General features: G+C 36.6%; 1 protein-coding gene across 1 annotated transcript in view; it reads left to right on the top strand.

Annotated features, from left to right (window-relative positions):
• Window positions 1-343: 343 nt before the first annotated feature.
• Window positions 344-20217, top strand: part of PDSS2 (decaprenyl diphosphate synthase subunit 2) — a 344618-nt gene continuing 324744 nt past the window's right edge. The window contains exon 1 of the mRNA XM_056818636.1: window positions 344-799. Within this exon, the coding sequence (XP_056674614.1) occupies window positions 534-799 (266 nt within the window). The 5' untranslated portion in view covers window positions 344-533. The remainder of the gene's footprint in view (window positions 800-20217) is intronic.

Below are 20217 nucleotides of genomic sequence, written 5' to 3'. Positions count from 1 at the left end.
AAGGGGGCAGTTGCTTTTAGTGCTAAAATTAGAGTAGTCTGAGGACACAGTTCTTAGAGCCTAGAATTTGGAGTCAAAGAACCTGGCATAAAATCCCTATTCTGCTACTCACCATTTCTGTGTGACCTTGGACAAGTCACTTAACTAATCTCTTTGGGATTAAAAATTTTAAAATGTTTTAAATAAAAAATTAAAAAAGAAAAAATTTTATTAAAGAGCAAAAGTCTCTTCCTTTCCAGACACCCAGCAGCAAAACCCCGGAAATTTTTTGCTTTGGGCAAATACCTGCTACCCCATAAAAGCCGGAGGGCAGGAAGGCGGGACCTGGTCACGCCCCACCCCCTTTACGACAGGCCGGATTACGGCGCCCAAGATGGCAGCGCCCAGGGCACCGGCAGCAACCCTGTCCGCTCTGGATTCTGCGCCGCCGCTAAATTGCTAAGCCGGCCGGCGCTTAAACTTCCTTTCCTGGGCCCATCCCTCAGCCTGAGCTCTGATCTTCCCCGCCCCCAAGTTCCGCTAGCGCCTGAGCCATGAGGCTGCAGGAGCTGCTGCGCCGCTCTGGAGCCCCGAGCGCCCTGTGGAGGACGCTGCTGCGACCGTCCCCCACGTCCCGGCGTGGCCTCTTCTCGGGATCCCCGACCCACTGGAACCAGGTGGTGTCGGAGGCGGAGAAGATCGTGGGCTACCCGACCTCATTCATGAGCCTCCGCTGCCTCCTTAGTGACGAGCTCAGCAACATCGCTATGCAGGTGCGCAAGCTGGTCGGGACGCGGCACCCGCTGCTCAACACGGCCAGGTGAGCTCGTGCGCGCGCCCCGCCCCGGCCCCGGCGTCTCAGTGCTCCCTGCATAGTGCTGCGCCGCGCCGCGCTTTCCGAGCGCACCTGGTCATCTGCTTGCTGCCTCTTAGCACCGCGTGCTACTTTTGCTTCTGACAGACGCTCGTCTCCAAAGGTTGCCTTGTTTAGAAGGATCTGCCTGCATATCCTTGGAGTACACTTGCTCATTTGGAGCAAGATAGGGAAAAGAAAAACACATACACACACTTTTACCAACCCCCCTTCCTTATTAGTGTCTTCTCTCGGAGACCGTTTCCAATGTATCCAGTCCCTCTTCCTTCCTCGCATCGCTCCTCCATTTGATTATGCGCTCCTTGAGAGCAGAGAATAGTTTTATGGCTTTCTTTGAATTACTTGTGCTTTTGCACAGTGTCTGGTGTATTATTCAGTCGTGTCTTCTTCGTGGCCCCATTACAGGGTTTTCTTGGCAAATATATTGGTGTGATTTGTTGTTTCTTTCTCCGAATTAAGTGATTTGCTCAGGGTCACTCAACTAATGAGGGTCTGAGGCTGGATTTGAACCGTGTCTAGCAGACTCAGTCCCAGAGTTCTGTCTAGCCACCTACCTGCTTCATTCACATGCTTGGCTAAATCAGTGATGATTGATTGACTGTAGGACTCCTCTTCCTAAAGGACCTTGCTCAAAGGTGCCATTCCAAGAAACCTCTTAGTCCTCTCTGGGTGAAAGTGGCCCTTATTCATGGCTGGTTGGTTGACTAGGAATCCTGTTCCTACAGAGTCTTGCTCAAGGGAGCCATTCCATGGAGCCTTCCCCAGCCCTGTCAGCTGAAAATATCCCTTAATTAGTACTGATTGACTACAAGAATCCGGAATGCTGTTCCTCAGGGTCATGCTTAAGAGAGCCTTACCATTTAAGCTTTCCCCATGAAAATGATCCTTAAAATGTTCAAGAATCTGATGTTTAGCTCTCTCTTATTCCTTATGTTGTATTATTTGTATCTTCATCTTGTATCTCCCATTTCAGGCATTCTAGGAAGGAATTATATGAAAGTTTTGGAGGAAGCTGTCCAGGACATGAGCCCCTTGTAGGCAGAAATACTGTTTTTACTTTTCTTTGTACCCCCTCATGATGCCTGGGACATAGTATGGGCTGGATAAATATTTTATTGATAATTTGTCCTAATTTTGACAAAATTAATATTCTTCCCCCAGTTGAGAGATTTGGAAAGGATAGGGAGGAGAGGAGGAGTTAAGACACATTGACCAATTCCCTTTATCACCAAGCAATCCCAGTTACCAATCTCTTCAGGTTCTTAAGAGATGGGAAAAAAAAATCTAGTGTAACCCTTCATTTTACATATAGGGAAACTGAGGCCCAGAGGGTTGTTGAGAGAAGCAACAAATACTTCTCTTATGTCAGAGTTACTTCCACTCAAGTCTTCCAACTGATGTGGGCTGCAGTCAACGTCTCTCAAACTGTCAAGTAGCTGTAAATAAATAAGAGTGTGGAAACAATAACTAGTTGATTAATATGGGGCCAGCTTTCAAAAATAAGACATGTGGGTTGCCTACTTATACAGTTATGATAAAACTTACATCAATCTTTAGCTATAACTGGGGTCCTTGGTTGGGGGATGGAGGGTGATCTCTAAATAGGCAGCAATTTCCCAATTTCCGAACAGGACTAGGTTGAAACAATCACTGCCTTCCTTAGAGTCTATGCAGTTAACATATCATTTGCAATCTACCTTTCAGTTTGCAGCCCCACCCACCCATTGGGCAGAGTAAATATGAGTAAAGCCAGGAAGGCCAAAGTGGACCATGGGTAAAGTGACATCACTGCCTTGGGAAATTACAGGGCTACAACCACCCAAACAAATGACCCCTTCCTTAGAAACTTAGAAATCAAGAAAAAGCATTCCTGAAAAACATTAACCTGCTTTCTTTCTTTTAATCACCTCCTTATACCTACCTCATCCCCCCCAACCCCCTTTTACCTTGTCTTACATATCTGATTGCTTCTTCTTTTACTAACCGATATTCTCTTAAAATAAAACTTGTTCCCTCAGCATGAAGTCAGTCTGAGCTGTCAGTTCTTTGGACAAGACCTTAATTTCCCTTCCCACATTACCACCAGTGTTTGATTATGGTATGCAAGAAATCCCAAGTTTTCAAAAGAAGAACCAGTAGAGTTCTCTCTCTTGAACCAGTAGAGTTCACACTCTATCAGGTCCTACTAAACTGGGAACATGGATGGATTGTATTTTTTCTGAATAAAGATCAGCCTAAAAATAGACATTTATTACCAGTTAGCAGCAAACTGGATTTTTTTTCTACCATAGCCTCTCAGGAAAATTGTCTGCCAAAACAGATTAGTTGGCATCTAAATGGATGGAGAAAGTATACATATTTATTATTAGTAGTAGTAATAATAATGCTTTGAAGTTTGCAAAGTACATGTTATCTCTTTTGATCCTCACAATCACCCTTTGATGGAAGTATTATTATTTTCACCCCTGTTTTACTGATGAGGAAACTGAGACAGAGAGATTACATACCTTTCTCAGGGTCTGAATTTTAACTCAGCTCTTCTTAGTACTAAATCCTGTGCACTATCAATACTACCTGGCTGCCTGAGAGCCTATTAAATCAGGGGTCCCTGAAAAAAATATATGGGAAGGGAGCAAGATAGATAAAAAAAATATGTGAAAGGTTTACCCAAGGATGTAGGTTTATTAGATCAACTTCCCGGAAAGGGTTTTTTTCCTGGGTCTATATGAATGCATTACCTCTGGAAGGAAGGCCCTTTCTAGATAGAGAGCTCTGTAGTTCTAACTTGAGTTGAGTGAAAGCTTTGTTCAGGGTTCAAGGAATTCTTCAGGCTTGAAACAGAAGTCTAGTCAATAGTGTTAACTACATTAATAATTTTGCCTGTTTTTCTGAAGTTTTCTTTTTTCACTTGAAACCAGCCACTTTGATTTTTTGTCAGACCTCTCATTTTATGCCCATCTTTATTTAAGAAAGGTCTGCAATTTGATTAAAACATTTCTGTCATAATATTGAAAATTATCTCTTGTAATCTAATTTTCTAGCCACCTCTAAGGTTATAAGTTTTTTGAAGACTGCAATCAGAATAAGTAATAATAATTTCCATAAATATATTATTTTACAATTAGTGCTTTACATACAGAGTAGCATGTAAATGCTCATTTGAGTTTTAGAACAGACACCTTGTAAAGGTAAGTAGTATAGGTAGTATTACTGTTTTACAGAAGGGAAAATAAAGGGCTCAAGAAGGTTCCCAGTGTCATTTATTTGTTGTCCTATCTTATATGACTGGTACGTGCCAAAGCCAAGAGTAGAATTCAGTTTTTCTGATAATTTTTTCTCTATGCAATGAAGTAGGCAGAATCAGAAAAACAATTTACACAATAACATCAATATTATAAAAATAAATAAACAAAATAAACAATTAAAAATAAACAATAAAACTGATGAAGGATGAAATGAGCAAAAACAAAACAATTTATACAACAACATGGTAAAAAATACACAGCATTGAAAGCTACAAGAACTCTGATTCAGGCAGTGTCCAATGATTACAGAGCACCAGTGATGAAGAATGCTACCTACATCCTGACAGAGAGCAGATGGTTTCAGAGTGCAGTCTGAGAAATATTTATTTTGAACATGGCCAATGAGAGAATTTGTTTTGCTTGCTTATATGCATTTGTTACAGAAATGTGTTTTTCTAATCAAGGAGTTAAATGATTTAATCAAATAAGATTTATATAGTCTTTTTATGTTATAGGCAATAAGAATCCTCGTTTAACAAATGTTATAGGAAATCAGAATTGTTTCATTGTTTTGAGTTTTATTTAAAGAGTGGGAAAATCTGGTAGTGTCTATTTAGAAATACTGTCCATGGGGACTGAGGAGGTGGCATTGAGAGTAGTGGAATGATGAATGAAGTAATTTAGCAGTAGAGAAAGAGTGGAAATAAAGAGGAAGGCATGGAGCCTAATCATGTCTCAGGTCCTAGCTCTGTACCATGTTGCATATTCATCTCTTCCTTCTGAGCTCTTCCAGTATTCATCAGATTATATATATATATATATATATATATATATATATATGTATAATGTATATGTATATATATATATATACATATACATATACATATATATATTTCACACATATGTGAAAGTTGTTTTAGCCTAGAAGCAAAGTTTGCTTTGCTTATCCTTCCAACAAAACTAGTCAGAAACTGATTTTGCTAACTAAAGAGAAGAAATAAAACAGCCCAAAGTGAAGAATTTTTGACATTAAATTGTATTGAGAATGGCATAAAGATTTGGATAGGCTGTTTTGATAATAGTTAGCTCATTACTGAGAAATGAGCAGCATGGTTTGTTTAGTAGAAAGTATGTTGCACTAGGAGTAGGCAGACCTGGAGTCTAGTCCTGACTCTGACATGGCTTTGCTGAGGGATTGTGGCAAGTCTCTTAACCTGTTCTTTCCTCAGTTTCTTTATTTGGTAAATCATGAAAATTGGATTAGTTTATCTTTGACTTTAATTTGGATGATAAACTTTCACTATCATGTATTAATGTCTACCTTCCAGATTCATAGGGAAATTTCTTTAAAATAAATCTCTGAAACCCTATAGATACCTGCACAATCTTTTTTTAAAAATTCAAAGGTATTTTAATTTCCCAATTACATGTAATAATAATTTTCAACATATGTTTTTCAAAATTATAAGATCCAAACCATCACCCTCCTTCCTTTCCCTCCCCTCCATTTGAAGATGGTAAACAACTTGATCTGGGCCATACATTTATTATCCTGCAAAACACACTTCTATATTGGTCATTATTGTAAAAGCACCCTCATACAAAACCAAAACCCCAAAGTAAAACCATAAATACACTGATGTGAAAGATAGTATGCTTTGATCCATCTGCAGAATCTTTTGCGGGGCATGTCAAGTTTCATTAGATTATTTTAGATAGCATTTAAAGACAGTTATACCAAAAAGCATTAATATCAAAAAGGTTCAATTATAGCAAGTGGTTCACTTTCATCAACAGGAATTTATGAGTTGCATCTCTTTCCACTTATAAAAGTTTAATAAAATTACTTGAAGTCAAGTCAGGAAGGCACTAATAACTGTTGAATAGGATATGATGTATAGTTTAGAGTAAAACATTACTGACGTGTTACAAATTACTTGTGACATACCCTCACATAATAGGGACCGTCAAAGACTATCCAGTAAAACTCAAAATGAGACAACAGCAGCGTATCATGAAATTGAATTAGAATGGATATGTTTAGATTAGAATGTAATGAGGCAGCTAGGTGACTTAGTGGATGGAGAGCCAGGCTTGGAAATGGGAGGTCCTGGGTTCAAATGTGACTTTAAACATTTCCTAGCTGTGCAGCTATGGGCAAGTCACTTAACCCCATATGCCTAGCCCTTACCACCCTTCTCCCTTGGAACCAGTATTTAGTATTGATGCTAAGGCAAGATAAAGGTTTAAAATTAAATTTAAAAAAAGCAATGTATTCCTCTAAATTTTCATCATAGCTCTCTTCAGAGCTTAAACTCATTTTCCTTGTACATACCATCTCATCTAGATAGATTTAGATAAGATTGGCAGGGTGAAAAATCTGATACCAATCACATTTATTTAATATGGGAGCATAATTTTAATGAGTTTTGAAAGGGTGGATTTGGGAACTTTCAGAAAAATGACTGTTTTTAAACTAAACTAGTACTCTGAAAGCAATTAAACTTTGTAGTAGAAATAAATTAACTTTAAATGATTACACTAAGCAGTAAATCTATAATGTAATAAAAAATGGCAAAGCAAGTATATATCTATTGCTATTTGTTGATAAATTAATCTTAAGAATCAAAGAATTGGAGACCAAAATTTCATTTCAGGTACTCTAGTTTTTAATAATTGCCAGTAGTTTCATTTAACCAATGTTTTACCATTTTGTTCTTGCAGATTGTTTGCAATTTTTGTGTGTGTGTATTAGTCATTGTTCAGTCATGTTGGACTCTTTATGATCCCTTGACCCATACTCTATGAGGGGTTTTCTTGGCAAGAATACAGGAGTGGTTTGCCATTTTTCCTTTTCAGTGGATTCAAGGCAACAGATATTAAAATTACTTGCCCAGGGTCACACAGCTAGTATCTAGGGCAGATTCAACCTCAGGTCTTCCTGACTCAAGGCCCGGTGCTTTACCCATTGAATATTTAGTACAGCTCTCTAATGTCACTTTTAAAATGCCTTTTTATAACATTTTCAAAATGAACAGATTTATTGCTTAATGGTTGCCTTGCGATGCCTTTTTAGTAATGGATTTCTGAAGGTTTAGTTGAAGGCTATAATGAACAACTTAATGGTTTGTGCTATAGGATCCTAATCTATAAATTTTGGAAGTATTTATATTTACTCTTAATTTCTGAAGTGCCTGCAAAATGATAAAATTGTATTAATTCCTTCCCTATAAAGTAACTAACTTATAAACATCTAAATAGTTTAATAATGCCATTCTGCATTCAGAAGTCTTTATAGTTTTGTATTTTTAAAATGTATATAACATATTTAAATAGTTTTCTGTCCTTATCACCATTTAATCTGAAATTTTGCTACACAGCAGATTCATGAAGAATAAGATTACATTATGAATGCTTATGATTTTCACAATCAAATCTATATATTATAGAGGAGAAAGGTAATTCGCATTTAAATCTACATGTCAGATATTCACATGTAAACTGGTTTTGTAAAATTGCAAAACCATACAGTAAAATCTGCCTTGCATAAAAACCAGATTATCTGATCACCAATGTCATTTCTTTATCAATGTCTTAGCACACTTAATAGGAAAAAAGAATTTCAGAAAAGCCCATTGCTTACATCTTGCTTTATCCTACCCACTTGTCTACTTAGGGAACTTTCTCCATCCAGGAAAGCCATTTCTACCAAGGAAAGGAAAAACAATACATATTTCAGTTGGTAACAGTTCCCACATCTTTCTTGGATAGATGATAATTATACCATTTAGGACAATGTAGCAATTAGCCAATTGTTTTCCTTTGTTCTTTTCTTAGGTGTTAAATTATCTCTCCTTGGTGAACATTTACAATTAGGTATGCAAGTCCTCATTAATCAATCATATGTTTGAGTGCCCACTATTTGCAAGTCACTGTGGGAAATAAAGACCTAGAAGATACTGTTCTTGCCCTGAAGGAGTTTGTGGCCTATTTGGAAGGAGAAAACATTTACAGGTAGAGGATACAATAAAAAACCAGAAGCATTCATTAAGCCTACTGTAAGCTAGAAGCCTTACTACTTGTTGAGGTTATGGAGGCAAAAGTGAAACCATCTTTAAGTTACATTATGTAGGCAGTTAGGAAGGCAGGGGAGATAGCATGAACACAGATAAATAAATCATATATATATATATATACACATACATACATACATACATACATGTAGAAAGAGAGAGCATACATACATACATTTTCAGGTCAGGAGGAGGTATTTCAGAAACACTATCAGTTGTGAGAATCTGAAAAGGTCTCTTGTAGGATGAGATACTTGAGCTGAGCAATGAAAGAAGCACTGCGACGGGTGACGACAAAGAATATTCTGGTCAACAGTCCATATAAAGAACAGAGATGGAGAGTCAGTGACAGGAATGGCAAGCTGCAAGCAGGTTAGGGTGGCTTAAATCTAGCATTATTGAGAAGGAATATTTATAATCAGCCTGGAAAAATAGTTTGGAATCAGACTCTGAAGGACTTTGCTAAATCAAGTTCATATTTTATCCTGAAGACAATAGGGAGCCACTGAAGCATCATGAGCAGGGAGGTGATGTGGGCAGGTTCCTTTGGGGGAAATGTTTATTTTTTTCAGCTATGTGAAGGATAAATTGGAGAGGGCAGACATTGGAGGGCAGGTAACACAATTAGGAAACTGTTCTAATAGTCCAGATAAGAGGTAATAAGGATCTGAACCCAGGGCTGGTCAGAGGGGGTGAATTTGAGAGTTAGAACAGTAGAATCAATCAATCAGTAAACGTTTAGCAAGTGCTCACCAGGTGCCAGGCATTGTGCTAAGTGCTGAGGATACAAAAAGAGGCAAAATACAGTCCTTTCCACCAAAGAGCTTACAGTTTAATAGGGAAACAACATGGAAACAAATATATACAAAACAAGCAGTCATTCAGGATAAATGGGAAATAATTAACAGAGGAAAGGCACTGGAAGAGAAGGTGGCACAGGACATTTTTGGTTAAAGGGAGATTTGGAAGAGGATCCAGGAAATAAGAAAGAAAAGGAATGATCAGATAGGTAGGCAGAAAATCAGGAAAGTGGTGTCACAAAAACCTAGTGAGATGAGAGTATCAGGGAGGAGAGTGATCAACAATGTCAGAGGCTGAAGAGAAACCAAAGAGATGAGGACTGAGAAAAAGGCCATTAGACTTGGCAACTAAAAGATTATTAGTTCCTTTGGAGAGAATAGTTTTGTAGGAATAAGGTCAGAAGCTGAATTGTAAGGGACTAAGAAGGGAGTTAGTGGAGAGAAAATAGAAGCATCTATTGTAGATGGCCTTTTTGAAGAGTTTAGCTACAAAGGGCAGAAGAGATATAAAACCATAGTTAGCAGGGGAAGAATCAAATGATGTTTTTTTTTCAGGATGGGAGAGAAATAGGCATGTTTGTAGGCAGTAGAAAATGAGCCAGTAGATAGGGAGAGTGAAATTAAGTGAAAGACTCAACAAGATGGGGCAATTGGTTGGGATTTATATAGATAGTAAGTGTTGAGGATATCTTGAGAAATCACATATAGGGGTGAGACTTGAATTGTGGATTGAAGGATAATAGGAATTAGATGCAAGAGAAAGGAATAATATTCTGGAAAGTGGGAATGGTATTAGCAAAGGGGAGTTGGGGCTGGGGTATTTGTAGAGCAGTTTGAATAAAAGGTAGTGTGTTTGTATAGGGAAGTATTATGAAGAAAAATTGAGGCTAGATTATAGAGACCTTTGAATGCCATGTTTTTATTCCTTGAGGTTGATTTTATTTTGTAGGCACTGAGGAACCATCAAAGGATTTTGAGCAAAATAATGTTGTAAGGAAAGAGATAAAAACAGCAACAACAATAGAGGTTGGATTTGTAATTAGTTAAAGATTTCTTCTATATTTAAGTAATGCTTATAACATTTTGTGGTCAGAGCAACCACAGATCTTTCTTTTCTAATAGGTATAACTTTCAGAAATTCAGATTAGATTTGAATTTTTGCTGCTGCAATGCATTTCTCTGAATATAAATTTACCCACTTAAATCAGTAATAGCACAGTAGTAAAGCCTTTGTAGATCCCACAAACACATCTGCTTTTACAGGGATAAAGTTTTCTGTGCCCAAATCACTATGCCACCAGGCATACCTTAAGTACCTTAAGAAGTTTGAACACTGCTGGAGTTCAAAGACAGGAGGCAGCTTTTCCAGGTGGAGTAATTAAGAATCCATGGAGGTGGTGCTATTTGAACTGGACCTTGATGGGAGAGTGGGATCTCAAATGGTGAATCTGGAAAGCAGTGTATAGGAATTATTCAAAGAAGAGGAGCTGGCCTGAGTAAAGGAGAGGAGATATAAGGTGTGTTTTGTGGGTCCAGCTCAGTTAGGTCATCTGGTACAGATTATCTTTTAGGTAGTTAAGAGCCATTGAAGAGGTTTTTTGTTTTGTTTTAAACAGAGGAATAAATTTTGAATATAAAACACATTGTGACTTGTATTTTTATATATGTTTAGATAACAACTTTTAAAAGTTGTGAGCAGGTGGCCATTTTCTTAAACAGATAACTATACTTCTATGAAAGCAGAACCTATTGGAACTGAATTTTATTACTGTTGTGGGGCATCAGCTTTTTCTTCTTTTTAAGAACCCTCAAACCTAGGTTCTTCGTAGAGTGGGTTTAGGAGCGCTGGATGATCCAGTGAGTTATAGCCCATACCCCAGGAAGCAGATTATGGTTGCCTGGTGATTGGGGGGCCAGGGATAGAGAAGTTGCAAGATAGTTGGACGTTGGATAGAGGAAGGCAAGGAAGCAGCTTTGACATCTCCCTGAAAATTATTCATGAAAGGATTAAGGTAATGTTGGAGCTATGTAAAAATTTCAAGGCTGGAATTTGAGTAAACCAGGGCTATACTCCATTCTCTTTTTTTAAAAACAGCTACCTATTGTCCCACTTGCTTCAAAGTATCCCCTATCTGCTTGAAATTCATCAGTTAGCTACTCAGTCTGAAAGTCCATCATTTAGGGACTAATGGTGTTAATAAACTACTTCTAAAAATGCAGATATCCTTTGGAAAGTTTATATATCTTTTGGAGAGTTGATTTCCACCATTATGTGAGTTCATTTAATGGCCTAAATACCTATAAACCTAGAAAGTTGTTGCTACACTAAGGGAAGGGAGCTTTGTTTGAGAGGGAGAAGGATAGAGTGCTCTTAAAAGGATAGTAGACTTGGGAGGAATATGGCAGTAGGGGAATTTGGATAAATAGAGTACAATATAAGAGCACAAAGTGTTAGAGAAAGGGATAAAAAACAAAAAGGGTAGTGGAAGAGTGCCTAAAATAAACTTCACCTTTTTTAAGAATTTGCCTAGTCTTAGCCCTCTTTCTTCCTTTAAGAGCCCAGGTGAGAAATGCATCCTTGCCCTGGAAAAATGAAGCCAAGAAAGAAGGGCCATAATCTTGATCTGGAGTTGGGACAGAATGAGGCTATGAGATTCTAATTTGTCTTTCTAGGACTATGTCATAACAGGAGAGGCGATCTCTTCCTCTATCCTTTGATCTGCTCTCTTAACCTCTTAAATGGAGGCAAGAAAATTAGTTAAGAGGATGTTCTTTTTCAGTTGTATCCAGCTCTTTGTGACCTCATTTGGGATTTTCCCTATTTCTTTCTCCCAGCTTATTTTACAGATGAGGAACAGAGGCAAATAGGATTAAATGACTTGTCCAGGGTCACACTGCTAAGTATCTGAGTCCATATTTGAACTTAGGAAGATGAATTTTCCTGACTTCAAACCTAGTACTCTTTCCACTGAGCCACCTAGCTGTCCTAGGAGACTATTACCATTGTCTAAATAAGAGATGATTAGGGTCTAAAATAGGAATAGCTTTGTAAATGTTGAGGGAGGGATTTATCCAAGAGATAATACACTGATTTATTTATTAGGGCTTCAGTCAGTCAGCTGTATCACATTTATTTTGTGCCTCATAAGTGCCAAGTACTTTTCTAACTGCTGGAGATACAAATAAAAGTAAAGGACAGTCCCTGCTTTGAAGGAGCCTCCAGTCTAATGGGAGAGATTATTGATATAGTCTCCCTACTGACTGATATATATATAAAAATATATATATATGTATATGTATAATAAAAGCTATATAAATCAATTATCTCAAAGAGAAAATAATTTAAGTAATTGGGAAAAGTCTCCTGTAAAAGGTGGGATTTTAGCTGGGATTTGAAGGAAGCTAGGAAAGTCAATAGGCAGAAATGAAGAGGGAGAGCATTCCAGGTATTTGGGATAACCACTAAAGATACCTGGAAACCAGAAACACTGTGTCTTGTTCAAAGTGCAGCAAAGAATTGACAGCGAATTGGATTTTGCAGGAAGAAATTTGAAGGAGAAAAGAGCTAAAGGTGGCTCTGAGGTTTTCAGTTTAGATGAGGAAATTGATTGTGGTGCTGTTCAGAAAAGGAGCATTTGGAAGGAGGAATGAATGAATGAAAAAATATTCATTAAGTGCTTAATATGTACAAAGTATTAAGTGCTGGAGCTGCAAAATAAAAAGAAAGACAGTCTCACAAGAGCTCTTATTCTGATGGGGATGACAACACATATGGAAGGATTTCAGTTGCAAGTCAGATGGAAAGGTCCCATGGTCTTTATGGTGTAGCCGTAAAGCAGATGGTAATGCTTTTTCTTTCGTGTCATTTTCACTGATAAAATTATATTAGTTTCTTATGTTGAAATATTTGAAAATGCCAAGGACTTTGATGCCAAAACTTTCCTTTTCTGTATCTTTAGGAGTTGTGGCTATATAACACCTTGTAGGAGAAGTTGCCAGGCTACATCTTTACAAAGTCTGCTTCTCAGGACGATGGCTAAGGATCCTGGGCTGAAAAGAATTACTGTTTCAAAGGCTCTTAGGTTCAGGGTCCTGGGATGTTCTTATTAGGGAATATGGGGAGATGGTGGTGATGGTTTGATTTGCCTGGCATGTGCTGTTTCTCTTAAGGTATGGCATTTGTGGAGGAGGAAAGGGGAAGATGAATTCATTTCTGGATATTAAATTAGAGGTGTCAGTGTAGGAAAACTAGGTTACCTAGTAGGCAGATGGAGATGTAAGGTGGCAAGTTAGTTGTGGAAAATAAATCTGAATCTTTATGTTTGTCTGTCATTTTGTATGTCGGTCTATAGATATACATAACTACATATGTGTTTGAGAGTTATCTGTGTAGAAAAGCAATATGGTGTAATAGAAGGAGTAATAGTTATAGAGGACTTAGCTTTATTTATTTATTTACTTATCTATTTGTTTGTTCATTTATTTTTTTATTTATTTAAGAATCCTTACCTTCTATAATAGAATCAATACTACGTATTAGAATCAATACTATGTATTAGTTCTAAGGCAGAAGAATGGTATGGGCTAGGCTATGGGGGTTAAGTGACTTGCCCAGGGTCACACAACTAGGGAAGTGTCTGAGGCCAGACTTGAACCCAGGACCTCCATCTCTGGCCCTGACTCTCAATCCACTGAGCCACCCAGCTACCTCCAAGGACTTTAGCTTTAAACCCTAGCTCTGCCACTACATTTGAGATTTTAGACAAGTCATTTAATTTTGACCTCAACTTTCTTATCTATAAAATAAGGTTGGACTTAGAACAGGGATTCTGTACCTGGTTCATGAGCTTGTTTTTTAAATATTTTAATAACCATTCCAACACAAATGGTTTCTTTTGTAATGTTATGTTTTATTCATTTTAAAATTTTTGAGAAGGGTTATCTAGATTTCTCTGTCCTGCCAAAGGGAGTTATGAATTCAGAAAAGATTTAAGAACCCTTAGACTACCTGATATCTCAAGTCTCTTACAGTTTTAAATTTATCACTTTACGGAAGTAAATAACATTACTAAAGTAGAGAAAAGAAGACCTAAGACATAATATTGGGAAATGCACATAGTGATAAAGATTAATCAATAAATAAGATTAAGAAATTTATGTTGTTCAGTCATGTCTGATACCTTATTACCCCTTTGGGGGTTTTCTTGGCAATGATACTGAAATGGTTTGCCATTTCCTTCTTCAGTTCACTTTACATGTGAAGAAACTGAGGCAAAGGTAAGTGACTTGTCCCATGTTAGAGTCACACAGCTAGTAAATGTAAGAGGCCAGATTTGAAGTCAGGAAGATGTCTTTCTGGCTTCAGGCCTGGCACTTTATCCATTGCTCCATCTGGCTGCCTAGACTAGGAAGGTAGTAGGTAGGAATGAAGAGAATGTGTGAGCCTAGTAAGTTTGGCACTAAATAAAACTGAACCAAATCAACTGAACCAGGAAAAAGATGTGTAATGGAAACCAAGAGATGAGAAGTTATTGAGAAAAGAAGTCACTGAGAAAGGAAAATAGCACAGGAAATTCAAGAATTCTAAGGACTTGAAAGCAGGGATACTATTTTATTTGTCCTTATATTTCATTCATTACCCTACATTTGATAGATATTCAATAAATATTAAATGAATTGTTGACCTTGGACAAATTTTTCCCTCATTAGATTTTAGTTTTCTCACCAGAAACTTAAGGAATTAAATTCCTTGATCTTTAACATTCCTCCTTTCTGTAATTCTCTTAGGTACTTCTGACTTATGGGTGAGAGTTTAGATTTATATTTGTTGAAGGTCTTCTTTTTACTGGACACTGTAGAGTATACTAAAGAGTTCAAGTTTTAGAGACCTGGGAGAAACTCATCTGTGATGTGATGCTGGAGCACACAGAGGTGACCAGCTTTTTCAGACTTTGTCTAGCCATCACAGCCACTGCTGTTTCCATTGGAAATAACATTTGGAATTGGAAGAACATTTGCATAGGGATGGGAAAGGTTAAAACCATTTCCTTACCACAGTATCACTCAGCTCCTTTTTTGGTTAAGATGGTAGAGATTTGGGTATACTCCTTTAGCCAGGGAGCATGATAATAACTTGGGTAGATGCCCAGTAAGTTAGGTAACATTTGATCTTAGAGTTTCAGGGAGACAGTCGAGGATAGAATAAATCATTAAAGAGAAAACAGAAGATTTTAAAGAAGAATTTAAAGCATAGATCTGATCTTAGCCTACGCCTTTGTTTCCTTCTAATATAACCTGGCTTGGAGGCAGAACTTCTTAGCAGTAGGCTGAGAGGAAGATAGGAGGAGGGAAAGTAATAAGTAGTAAGCAGCCTTGGAAATAATGTCTTAGCTGAGAATTATAGTTGAGACACAGTAATAGGCTGAAAGAGCTCTAGTTGTCCTTGAACAGAAGAGACTATTAACTATTGAATTCCCCAGTGGTTGGTGGAAGTTACCAACAGTGGCAACAGAGTTGTCATGGCATCTGTACTGGATGTTGCACAGGGTTTTAGTGATTTTGAAATAGCTGGTTAGTGGAAGACTAGCCAGAGCAGAGATGTGAGACCTGGAAGGGTGCAAGTGAGATACCCAACAGATTGATATGGAAGACAATAGCTGGATGATTTGACTCACAAAGTACTTAGAATTTAGGGTGGCTAATAAGAATCTTATGAATTCTCATCCAGGCATTATATTGAGGAGGCTTCTCTGTGGTTTTAACTCAGGATGTCTAGTTTTGAGGATATGAGTACTACACATGAAATGAAATAACTAGAGACTAGTCTAACATGACAATGTTTAAGTACCAAGCTGCATGTGTTTCAGAATCCCTAGGAAAGGGGAAAAAAATCCCTGAATTTTTTTTTCCCTTGCCACCACCCAACAACATGTGTATGTATGTCTATATTTAATGTGCAGATATTATGGAGAGCCTTGAATAACCAATCGTGATGTAGTCATTAGGTGGAAGAGAATGTTGGAAAAATCACTGAATTTGGAGTCAGTGTACCTGAATTAAAACCATGTCTTTGTTGCTTATTGCTTATGTGACCTTAGACATGTCATTTCATGAAACCTATGTATTTTGTTTCTCAGATTGAAATGAGGGGAGTAATTTGGTTGACCACTAAGGTTCCTTCCAACTCTAAATTTTATGAATCTTTTATTTGTATAGTGTTTTATATATCACAAAGACATCTCATTTGATCTCCAAAGGAGACCTATGAGGGTAGATATAGTAAGTTTCATTTGTCCTGTTTTACAGATAAGGAAGAAGTGTATTAGAGAGATTAATAACTTGTTGAAGGTAATATACCTTGGAAATAGCACAAAAATAATTTGAATTTAGCTTATGAGATTGTAGATTTAGAGTGGGAAGCAATAATAGTCTGGCCCTCACATTCTACAGAGGAATATGAGATCCATGGAAGTTAAATGAGGAGACATAATTTCAACTAAAGTCCTATGATACAAACACCCTATGTCCCACATCTTTTTACTCTATATAGTGCTCTTTCTTTATACCAGTATCCCTTTCTTGAACTCTTCAAGAAAGTTGAATGACCACTTGTCAGTTATGTTCTAGAGTGGATCTCTTTTCAGCTGAGGATTGGGCTATATGGCCAGTGAATTCCCTCTAACTTTGATTCTCTCAAAGCCAAAGAAAAGCTGAGTGACTACTTGCCCCCTAGGATAATGTAGAGAGGATTTCTATAGAAGAACAGGTTGGACTGAATGATTTTTAGCTTCCTTACATTTCTGAGACTGTAATTCTAAGGTTTTGATAATGCAAAAAGCAATAAAAGATCTTCTTGTAAGTTCTTGACCAAAGAAGTTAGCTTTCTTATGATTGCATTGTAAAAAGATTAGCCTGGCTCTGATGAGTAGAGGAAGGAGAAACTGTAGGCAGAGTCCAGCTAGATGTTATTGAAATACTCAGGGATGAGATCCTTCCCAGTTCTCAAAATCTGGATCTTCTATGGAGATCATATTCTCAATTAAATGCATCTCTCCTGTTGTTTTTGTTTAATTTAGTAACAAGTTTATCTTAATAAATAGTAAATTCATCTTATTAAAGTGTCTTAAATATTTCTGTCTAGAACAGAAGAGCCAAGTTTTTTAGTAGTGGACCACATGATCAAAAATCCATATGTGTGTGGGCCACATGAATTTAATCATATAATTAATTACATTCAACTTCAATTATAATTACTAATTGCTCCAAGCCTGCTAGCAAGACACCTGGCAGCAGTCAGTTACACAACAGCAGTTGGCAGGTGGTTAGGTCCTACTAGTTCCTGTGTGCTAGCTAATTAGGTAAGAAAAATTTTTTTTGCTAAAAATCCCAGGTGGGGCTTCATCCTTCTCTTCCCTCAGGTGGGCAGCCTTTGGCCTGAGGCCACATGTTGGCCATCAGTAGAGAGCACTGATTTCTGTTTAGACTTTTAATCTTTTTAAATCCTTTGTTAAATGCTTCATACAGATCCAACTAACTATTCAGTTTTAAATGACAAAAAAATGCTTAAATGCTTCTGATGATACTAATTTCATTAAATAAGATGGTGACATCATTTTTTTTTCAGTATAGAATTGTTTCTGTTTTGTTTTAAACCTGAGCAACCTCAATTTATTTTGATGCATTACTGATATCTTGGCAGATTTTATTCTTAGGATTAATATTTGTTTAAACACTCTGTATCTTGCCTATGCTTTAAAAGCAGTTTGATCTTGTTCATGTTTAGTGAGAAAGGATAATTTAGTGTGCAATTATTAGAAGAGTGACATTTTATTTGTTTCTTCAAGGATATTGATTACTTTGTGACAGACTTGTTTCTTAAGTTCCATGTAGCAATTTTTGGATACTTAAAAAATGTCATTTTATTTGTCTTTTTCTGTCTCCTCAAATCCTTAAGAGCTCTTTTATCTTGATATTAGATCATCTTTAATTTTAGTATGTATATATTTTTAATAAAGAAAGTTTCTGGGTTTCTATTTTAGTAATTTCTGACTGAAAAACTGTATTATTTGGCAGAGACTACATTGTCAAATGTTGAGATTTTAATGGAAAAGTCTGAAAAGTTGTAGACTTCAGAAGAAGTCTTGATATACGAAGTAATTTTCTTGAAAAAAATGTTTATTAATAGTTGTTGATTTTGCAACACAGACATTTTGGGACCACCTCCCAACCCCTTCTCCCCAAATAAAAAAAATAGAAACACCTCTTTTAACAAATAAAAAATTTAGTAAAATAATTGATTTGATCCCTTTATTCCCCTGCCTCTGCAGAGAAGGCAATATGTTTAATTTTCTGTTCTATAGAATCAAAATTGTTCATTACAATTATTGAGAAGTTAGCTTCTTTCTAATGTTCTTCCCATATACATTGTGGCAGTCATTGTGTATATCATATCTCTAATTCTGCTTACTTAACCATGACATGTACAGGACTATAGTGGTGAGAATGGATGTTACTTGAATATCAGTTTCATCTAGACTAATCAGAAGAGGGCAAAACACATACTCATACACATAAAGAAGTTGATATAACATACATTTAACACAAATGGAGTGCTTTTGGTTATGGGAAGATAGGAAGGAGAATATAAAAGGAAGGGCAAATTGAAGGAGGGATTTGTCATAAGCAAAATATACCTAATGGTAAAAAGGGGATAATGAAGAAAAGTTACAAGGAAAAAAGACAAATATTATACAAATTATTATACTGATCACAATGAAATAAAATTACATTAAGAACCACTGGAAAAATTATTTAAAAATCAACTAGTGACATTAAATTTTAAAGAAATATTGAGTCAAAGAACAGTTCATAAAAATGATAAAAACTTTACTAATGATAATAAAAACAATCATGCAATATTCCAGAATTTGGAGGGAGTATAAATTTTATATCAAATATTTAGCCAAATAACTAGGCAATGCAGTGAATACAGCAAAGGATTTGGAATTAGGAAGATTATACTTCATGAATTCAGATCTTACCTTGGTCTCTTGTTAGTTACCTGACCATGGGCAAGCCACTTCCCCTTGTTTGCCTCAGTTTCTTGATCTGTAAAATGAACTGGAGAAGGAAATGGCAAACCACTCTAGTGTCTTTGCCAAGAAAAACCCAAATGGAGTCACAAAGAACCAGACATTACTGAAACAACTGAACAATAACAACAAAAACACCCAAATTAATAGAACAATAGAGAATCTAAAGAACCCAATTTCAGAGGAAGAAATTGAACAAGTCATGCAAAAAGGGAGCCCAGGGTCTGAGAGATTCACAAGTAAATGCTCTCAATTATTAAAAAAATAATTTGACCTAGAGACGGGAGGTCCTAGGTTCAAATCTGGTCTCATTATACTTCCCAGCTGTGTGACCCTAGGCAAGTCACTTGATCCCCATTGCCTAGCCCTTACTACTCTTCTGCCTTGGAACCAATACACAGTATTGATTCCAAGACAGAAGGTAAGGGTTTAAAAAAAATAACCTGAATATTACTTAAAAAGATTGCAAAAGTATCCCAAAAAGAAGGGCAGGGAGGTCCTGCCAAATTTCCTATATGATACAAATACAATCTCCATTCGAGGAAAATCAAAACAGAAAAAGAAAACTATAGAATAATCTCCCTAATGAACACAAATGCAAAAAATTTCAAGAAATATTAACAAAGAGACTAAAATAACATCACAAATACATTATGATCAAGCTGGATTAAACCAGAAATGCAGAGTTGGTTAATATTAGGAAAACTATAAACTTAATCATTTTAATAACAAAAATATATTTTTGAAATTGCATGATTATATCAAAAGATACAGAAAACTAAACAAAATAACACTTATTTCTGTTGAAAAAATTAGAAAATTTAGTAACAAATGACTTTTTCATTAAATGCTAAAAGTATTCATCGAAAACATAGAACTATTATAATTTGTAAAAGAGATAAAATTAGACTCTTTTCTAATAAACAAAGAGTTAAAACAAGAATATTCTTTTTTTGCCTCTTCTTTTTGGCTTTACACAATAGCAGGTGAAATGATTATCAGTAAGGATGAGGCATTGATTAGTTGGCCACAGCTCAATTTTCTCTGCATTTGACAAATTGGTGCTCTTGGTTAGCAGTGTGTCCTTTACTTCTTCTTGAAATCCCTACTTCCTTCAAGGCCCAAATTCTATCTCCTATCTAAATGCATTTTTTT

This window comes from Monodelphis domestica, chromosome 2 (genome assembly GCF_027887165.1).
Source record: "Monodelphis domestica isolate mMonDom1 chromosome 2, mMonDom1.pri, whole genome shotgun sequence".
Taxonomy (NCBI): domain Eukaryota; kingdom Metazoa; phylum Chordata; class Mammalia; order Didelphimorphia; family Didelphidae; genus Monodelphis; species Monodelphis domestica.
The sequence above is the reverse complement of the archived record's forward strand: the minus strand, read 5'-3'. Positions and strand labels throughout refer to the sequence as shown.